At 43.4% G+C, this 8,854-nt stretch overlaps 1 protein-coding gene across 1 annotated transcript in view; it reads right to left on the reverse strand.

The window, feature by feature from the left end:
• Positions 1-1,147: 1,147 nt before the first annotated feature.
• cacng3b (calcium channel, voltage-dependent, gamma subunit 3b) overlaps positions 1,148-8,854 on the reverse strand; it is a 22,676-nt gene continuing 14,969 nt past the window's right edge. The window contains exons 3-5 of the mRNA XM_008330124.3: positions 8,436-8,519; positions 5,875-6,015; positions 1,148-4,306 (exon numbers count right to left, since the gene is read on the reverse strand). Of these exons, the coding sequence (XP_008328346.1) occupies positions 3,795-4,306; positions 5,875-6,015; positions 8,436-8,519 (737 nt within the window). The 3' untranslated portion in view covers positions 1,148-3,794. The remainder of the gene's footprint in view (positions 4,307-5,874; positions 6,016-8,435; positions 8,520-8,854) is intronic.

The raw sequence follows: 8,854 nt of genomic DNA on the forward strand, positions 1-8,854 counted from the left end.
GAGCATAGAGATCTGGGTGCCATTTGAGACTTTGGAGACGGGAGTTACAGTGAAAGTACGCACTGTACGCAGATGCAAAATGGCATGCATGGTTTGAAAAGGTCAATGCTGACATGGCTCATGGATGGCAGTTCTGAACTTTGACCCCCTGACAGACCCTCAGGTTCTGGGGGGGTGGTGGGGGGTTGTAAGGGGGAGCAGGATGGGGGGTTTAATGTGCTGAGCTACAAAACATAACTACTGCTGAGTCAGTGAGCTGCTGGGAATCCTACGCATTTTAGAGCAGCAAACCTACCATCTACAGCTAATCCGAAGACCATGACACGCAGGAAGCATTGTGAGCAATATTTGGCATCAAGTAAGATAAGTTATATTTTGTTGGTATATATATATATAGAATTAATCCTTGAGCTAACTAAAATCAATTGATTGAAACGTTATCCTACCTCTGCGTAAGGCAATAATGATGTCTAAGTATTTGGACGGTCACACATATAAACTACGGTTAGCTAAAACAGCTAAAAGCTAACCTATAGCTAAATTGGCCTTATGAGCAGAGTAGAATTGTTGACTCTTATCTACCTCACTTCCCTTTTGCAGGGTTTCGCTGCTTTCCAACTGTTCAGCCGTTTGAGAGAGAGAGAAAAAACCTGTCTCCGTGTAGATCTACTTTGCCAGTTTCACTCTCAAATAACATCCTTATAACGTCATCGCTGCAGTGCTGAGCATAGAAAGCCCTTGTGTGCATGCCTGTCCTTTAAAAAATTAAAAGCCCTTGCTTGGAGAAAAGCATTTTTTCCCCTTTCACAGTCCATGACAACTGCTGATGTTGTAGTTAGCCTGCAAAATTAATATTTACATGTGGAGGACAGCGAGAGCGAAAGTCCACGTTGATGCACATTTGTCCCGTTCAGCTGCCTGGATGGCACTAAAAGACGGGAGATAAAAGTGTAGAGTCATAAATAAAACAGTACGACGGAGGCTGAAAGCATCTTTTTGTTATCAGGGTAATAACTGTCCGAGTTGTGGTGCCGTGACATCACACCGGTGGTGTGTCGTGTTCACTTGATACGAAACGGCGCAAAGGAGGCTTAAAGAGGTACCAAAGAAAACCCCAAAAAAAATCTTTTTTTTTTTTTTTTAACTGTTTTCACTTAACTTTTATAGCATCTAATCTTGGCTTCTGTCTCTGCAGCAGCTTCACTTTCTTCTACATTCTTGTCTCCTTTGTTTTATGGCTATTTTGCCTCCTTCTTTCGTCTTCTTTCACAGTACGTGCGCATGTTGATGGCAGGCATAAGCAAGGAATTAAGTTCTAAACTGAACACAATCTGTCGCGCGGCTGCAAAGTTGCCGCGCAGCGTATCAGATATTGGAGGTAGCCGTAGATTACCTGTGCAGAAGTGACAAATAATAGTGCAAACGATAGCTACATATACATTTTAAATGATCATCGTTATGGCAGGTGGAGAAAAAAATCTTTAAAAAAAAATGCAGCAAAAATTATTTCAATTATTCTAGAGACAGAACAGCACAGATACAATATATACAAAAAAGTCACAGTGACAGTAATTTTAGAATTTCAATTCACTGCCACACTTTATAGTTTTTTCTTAATTATATGAGCGCATTAGTCTGACTTGTGTAGGCTTTTGTGTTGCTTCAGTTCATAAAACGTCCACATGGGGCTGAGTTCGCTATCGTTTCTTATTCTTACGCTGCCTCATGAAAAAGATATGTTGAAGCTGCATTGTAAAAAAAAATTGGTTAAATTAATTTCTATCGGAAGATTTTAAGTGTATATATATAAAAAAATACTGATATTTTTCACGACTGTACACTAAAAGTACACGCAGCCCATTTTCTCCCCTACAGTGGCGGCCATGTTGGATCGATACGTTTTTGACTTTAGCTCGCTGAAGACAAACGTAACACCTGTGGGGTGTGATTACTAAACACAACCATGTGACGCCACCTGCAGGCTGGCACAGGGGTTTGTGATATGAGAAATACTCAGTCACCGCTAGATGTCACCAAATCCTACAAAGTGTACCTTTAACGGTAATTTAGCAGCGTCCAAACGACCTAGCAGTGTGTTGTTGTTTTTTTTTTTACTCTTGGAGGGAGCGGTGTGATTAGTGATGCTTTTATCTCATCCATGCAGAATGTAGATCTTTACAGAGAGACACATGGAAATGTATGGAAGTGTTGCTGCACAGATGTTTGAAATGTGATAGGGCATGACAGTCTGCAAGTAACAGCCTCTGGAGATGTGTGTTCAAGCTGAATGTGTGTGTGTGTGTGTGCACATACGAGGGGAATAAACAGGAGGGCAGGCTGTGAGTGACAGTTGAATAAATGGGCGACGGATCCTTCCATAATGTCATTCGATTTCTCTTTCCCCAAGTTGATTTGCTGCATTTTTTCATTTTCAGTCGCTCCTTCTGTGTGGAACGGAGCCTTGTTATACTGTTGGACTGTTGGGGGAATTGTTTGCAGTGTTTATTTTTACAGCTGGATATTTAGGAAAATCTGGATGAGGCAAGTATTTCAAATAAAATTAAATGCATTTCTGGTTGATATGGACCAAGAGGTAGTGGGCAAGACCTATATGTGATTGGTTCAATATCTTCTTTCTTTTTTTTTTTTGCTAGAGCTTAAAGCATTTTCACAGGTCAGTGGTTTGACTCTCTATTGTACTGTATGTTAAAAACCAGAACCTCCACAGAACTAGTCCGTGCGTGACACCGATGGAAGACAGGCCCCAGATCCAGAGCCTCGGAGGAGAAGGGGAGGTGAGGGGAGATGTGGAGTCGTTCAGGGAAAAACATAGAAGGTGGGAGTTGATAAATGAAGGTGGAAAGATAAGATGGAAAGATGTTCGATCGTTTCTTTGAGCCTCGGGTGAATAGAAAAAAAAAAATCGGGAGAAGACTGGAGAAGCTGAAACCAAAAGTAAAAGGAAGCACTAATGACCCAACATTACTGTGGGAAAAAACAGTTTTGTTGAATCATACCTAATTTGTTTCCCCCTTAACTTTAGCTCATCTGATGTCTTTATATTCTTTTTTTTTCTTCCTTAATGAGGCAAAGAGACGGGGTGTATGTCGTCAGGAAGGAGATTAGCTCGGCCTCAGTTCAGTCACGAGTACGACCGACTGATGTAAAGAGAGTATATATACAGTATGTATAGAAATCAAATGCCTAGTGATACAAATGTGCTACAATAACACGGACAAACGGCGTCCTCCGCTCCTGCTGCCATTCACCTCAACTGAAAACAAACTCATCTCTGACCTGAGGCGTTGGGACGCTCACTTTTTAACGGTATGGTAATCACAGAGGCAGCGCTCAGTGCTTTCAGCCGGACCCCCTGCGCTGACCAAACTCTGCTGCTCGCTTTAGTTCACATTATTTTCAGCTAAGGAGAAGTTGCCCCGCACAGAAAACCCACTTCCATTATGCTGGGGTAAAAGTTCTTCCTCTTTAAAAACCGGGCCAGAGGAGTCAACGTCTGAAGGTTCAAAGTCACGGACGTAAATCAAATGTGGCTTCACACGTTTTAGGAGTTACACGTACGACTAGAGTGATATGTGGTGAAGTGGAGCTGGGAACAACTTCTCCTTTAAAAACGCCACACACTGATTCTGCTACCAGGCTCAGGATTCACAGTTCAAAGGCTAATTCAAGTTCACAGTTGAAGTTTATCAAACCCCCCCGTTTCCCACCCTGTAGTAACCCTGTGTGGCCCCTCCCTCCTCTTCTGATTGGGTGATATGAGACCCCAGCACCTCTCACACGGGCGTGGTCCTGCGGTTGGGGTCCTTGCTGTAGTCTTTAGTGAGCGTGCTGCTCTGGAGGAAATCCCTCTCTGAGTTGAGCAGGCCGCCCATCCCGCCGCCTGCTTTGGTGCCGGCGTTGCCCGCTTCGCGGGGGTTCAGCGTGTACATGGGCAACTCGGAAGCGGCGGGCCCCGTGTAGCCGCCTTTCCCCAGCGGTGACGTGTCACGGCTGGGGGCCTCAGAAGATCGAACGCTGGAGCGGCGCCGGAAGCGGTAGCGGTAGGACGGGATGCGGCTGAAGGTGGACTTCTTGATGAGCTCGGTGCGGGACTTGGCCCGCTGCTTGCGATGTTTCTCGATGAACATGTGGACGGCGAGCACGCCCACCATTTCTGCCATGATGAAGGAGAGGGCGCCAAAGTAGAAAGACCAGCCGTAGGAGTAGGACTTTTTACTGTCGCTCTGACCTGGGTCGCCCGAGTTGGCCGAGATGTAAACTATAATTCCAATGATGTTACTGAGGCCTGGGGAAAAACAAAAAAAAAAAGAAACATTATGAGCGCTTCTCTTCATTACCCAGGAGACGCCGTTTGTGTTCTTTTCTCAAATCAATAAGAAAATGAGGGTAAAGCGAAAAGTTCTTCTTAACTTCAAAAGGAAATTAAAAACTAAAACACGATTTTTTTTAATACTTGCAAATGATCGGTCCTGAAATCAGAGCAACCAAATCATCAACCGTTTAACGTTTAAACTAATGAAGTTTGAAACATGTTTTGATCTGCAGTAGTTCTGTCAGATTTTTGTGTGCTGTGTTTTCCAACCCCACAACCCTCCAAAGGATTAAGCAATTTAAAAAAATGTATTAATAATAAACTCGATTTGGGTCGAGCCAAAGAAGCAGGTTGTGACCTGGTGTGTACGACGTTCCCTCCAGAATTCTCCAAAGAAGGAATTCTCTGATGGAAACACCTCTTGCAGGTTTTAAGCTCTAATTTGTAGAGAAATGAAGGCGAAAACTTTCCGACATCGTCTGAACTCTGTGGCACGTCTGAAGGCGACTGATGTGGCAGATAATGACAGCAGCGGAATGGGAAGCGAAAGAAAGAGAGGGAAGTTTGAAGGAAACACTGAAGAGAGTCTCCGTACGCAGCTGCGCTCTGCCATTCTATATCATTAGTCCACAACGCAGTGTTCACGCAGCGTGGAGGAACGCACAGAATAGGGACAATTAGCCGGCTGTAATTAACCAGAATCAGCCCTACACTGTTGTGGTAAATAATTACCAATTTGGCTTCATAAATTTACAACAAATCCTAATGGGACCCTGCACATCCCACTGAACAGCAATTATAGCCCTTTGTATGTCAGGAGCTATAGAGCATAAGTGTGTGTTTATGAGAGACAGTAAGTGTCAGCATACATGTGATGGATTGTGTGTGTGTGTGTGAATGTGCATGTGCTGGCGTGTTTGCATACTCACACACCCACAGTGCATCGGTGCACACTGTGGTATTCTGGCTGATTGATTAATCAGCTCTTGTATTCACTCAGTGAAACTGAACAGGCTCCTCTGTGTGTTTTAGACGCCTTACAGGCTGCTTCAACAAATATTTGAAGTGCTGCCTGTCACCGAAAAACTCACACAAACATTTGCTCCCTGAGACGCTGTAACCGACCTGATCGTCACGCGGCTTCTTAAAGGTACAGTACGGGTGATTTTGGTTGTAAATCAGACCAGCGGCTCTCTCTCTTTTTTGGTCAAACCATGGAGTCTGATTCAGTTTCTCCTTCTTCCAGTTAAAGTCCTGTCATCAAACTTCTGTTTTATTTACTCAGTGTAACTAAATTCTGAATCATCACGTGTTTTCGCCCAAACTGTTGTTGCATCATATCCTCCTCGTGCTCCTCTCTCTCTCTTTCTTCTTCCTCTAAATAACTTTCGTTTTATCCTCCTATAAATGTGAAGCCAGTTTAGTTTGGGCTTGTTAAAGTTTATCTGAGGAGCGTACTTTTACTGCAGTTCCACTCTGTTGAGACCTGAAAATAAGCCCTAAATTTGCACAAACAGACAAATGAAAAGAGACACTCTCACCTGCGGAAACAAAGAAAATTCCAGCGCTGAGGATGACGTTGTGTCGACTCCGGTAAAACTCACTGGCAGCTACACACAGGCCTCCCAGGAACAACAGGCCCACGCTCATGATGGGGAAGATACTGGAGGCTCGCACTGCACCTGTGGACACACGTTAAAAAAAGGAATATCAGAAAAAACAAACAACAAATATGTTGAGTGAAGACTGAGCCTCACAGACTCCAGAGTAAAAACTATTTTTATATTCTTTGGGTTGAAGTAGAGGATCCCGAAAAAATCAAATGATTTGGTTTGACAGACAGTTTGACTCCTGGTTTAACTGACAGCCCTCGAACACAACACGGTACAAAAATATCTCCTTCCTCTATTCAAGGGTTGCATCAGGACACAAGCAGGAAAAGTTTGATTGAACACAGGTTTCTGTGTGATTTTCTCTGATTCACCGCAGCACTGGGAATGACTCAGTTTTTACATTTGTATTTTTGGGGTTTGGTGAAACAATTTGTTTGAAAAAGTAAAATATTGTAAGGTTCCCACGATGAGTTTGGGTCTGTGTCTGTTATAAATGTTCAAAATGCTTTGTTTGTGACGAAGAACCTTCGTCGTTGAAGGACCTGGTCAAACGCGGCAGAGAGAAGATGACGTGAGGTATTTTGACAAACACAACACGAGCGTGAAACTCCCGTAAAGATCAGATCAGTGTCGGTTCTTCAGCGTCACCGTAAGTGTGTCTTTTCAAATGTACTGGAGGACAGGACGACCATAATGAAAAATGTGTCACTCACAGTGTGGACACACACACACACACACACAGTACTGTTCCGTACACACATGACTACTGTGTACCGATACATGCTCGAGTGAGTCTGAATCTAGAGCATGTTAAAGTGTTCAGAGGCGCCGTATTGAAACCAGGCAAAGAAAACCAAGAAATATATGCCATATATATATACATATATATATATACACTATATATGCAGTACATATATAGTCCCTTTAATCCTCAACCTTCTTATTTTAATATATTTGATTAAAACAAAGACAGCATGTAGCGACGGTTGCTGTAACCGTTGGCATTTGTCCATTGGTTGGACATACAGAACCCCTCCCCTTTTGTCCCCGAGAGCTGTATGAAATGCCGGTCACTGGGTTTTCACTCTCCATTGGCTGGGCAGCTCTGAGGCCTGCGATCTGACTGGCTGCCTCCGGGGATGTTGTTTTGTGTTCAGTGGAGCAATGACAAAGAGGCACAGGCGGCATTTCCTGCTGCTCTGTGCTGTCCATCTGCAGCGTCTTTGAAGGTTTCTGATTGAACCTCCTTTTTTTGTTATCTTTGCAGCAGTGTGTCATTTTATGTTTGTCCTACAGGATGTTTGACGTATCTTGAAAAAAAAAAATAAAGAAAGATTTGCATTGAAGTTTTTTGTCTGTTGATATATTACGTTTCCATCGCAACAGCAGTCATCCTGGTTCTTCTTTGTAAAAGATAAACGTGACGTTTGACATTTAACTGAAGCAAAACGTTACATCGTCCTCCTTTTCTGCTCTTCCCTTCAGCCGTCCTCCCAGTCGACCTCCTGCCTTCTTCCCACTTTGTCCCTTCCTTCCTTAAAGTTTCCCAAACCACCTCCGTTTTGTCTTTAAAGCTGCAGACGAGGCCTAAAAAAATCAGGCATTGAGGAAGAGAGCAGCTGTCGTATGTTGGACCGATGACGTATCAGGATTTGAAAGATTGAAATAGCAAGCGTTGACGGACAGAGGACGGTCAAGGTGTCAAAAAGAAATTGGATTTTCCCCCAGTTTGCTCCAATAAGTGTGTTTTGTGCACTATATTTTTTTCCTTTGTTCGCCACAAACTGAATTACTATTCCAAGGGCAGGCAGACAGACGAAATAACATGCCTTGGTAAGAGAGTGAAAGCATGAGTGCCTTCATTTTGCACCTGCCATGTTATCTTGTGTAACTTTAAGTGTCCTCAACCTCAAACCCTGGCATGTTTTTCTAAGTCCAAACCACAATCCCTGCGTGCTGCCTGGAGATAACAATGTGCTGACAATCCTCTCAACGCTTAAAAGTATGAAGGTGAGAAAATGACAAGTGCATTCATCAGACGAGCAAAGACACTCGTGTTGGCGTTCTGTTCTCGGCCCGTGGGATAAAAACCTCCGTTCTTATCAGGGATGTTTTAAAAATGCTGAATTCTTTAGGTGGAATCAGATAAACGCTCATGTTTAATTAACACCGTAGAGAGACATTAATACAATGCTGTGCTGCTTTTACATACTGACGTTCCCAGAAAATGTAAGTGAAGGGTCCGCAGCCTGAGGCTGAGCCACATCACGTGTTTGGATGGGCTCTTAGCCAGAATGACCAGGATTATAAGAAGATTACAGACGGAGCACGGCTGTAAATATTTATTAGCTTGCTTGCTAACAGCAAATTTACATCACTCCACCGTCCCTCCTAATGTGAGATCAGGTGTGCAATTTGAAGGTAGAGTGAGTGTGTCGTGTTTTTGAGGCTGCAGACCCCGGGGCTGATCTGATCTGATTATGACTTACGGAGGAGGTATTCTGCAGCGTCTGCTTCATAATCAGCATCTTCTGGAAAGTGGTCGATCTTCTTACACACTCCTCTGAAGGTTCCTGCAGAGGAGAGAGGGAATATTTAAGGTTAAATTAAAAAAATGAATCGATAGATAGATGGATGGATGGATGGATGGATGGATGGGTGGATGGATGGATGGACAGATAGATATGCTATGATGGTCAAAAGTAAAGAGGTTTCACTTCAGAATTCCAAACTAAATCTCCCTCAGACCAAAGTGATTTAATTTTAACACATGATTTCAAAAGAGTTTGTTGGAGCTGATATTAAAATTCAAACTTCAATAAACAAAGACATCAAAGCATGTATTGTGGCTGTAGCAGCAGCAGCAGGCAGAGGCACCAGCGGAAGGCAACAGAAAAGAAGAGCCGAC

The sequence above is a fragment of the Cynoglossus semilaevis genome, chromosome 17, assembly GCF_000523025.1.
Source record: "Cynoglossus semilaevis isolate Cse_v1.0 chromosome 17, Cse_v1.0, whole genome shotgun sequence".
Classification (NCBI taxonomy): Eukaryota; Metazoa; Chordata; class Actinopteri; order Pleuronectiformes; family Cynoglossidae; genus Cynoglossus; species Cynoglossus semilaevis.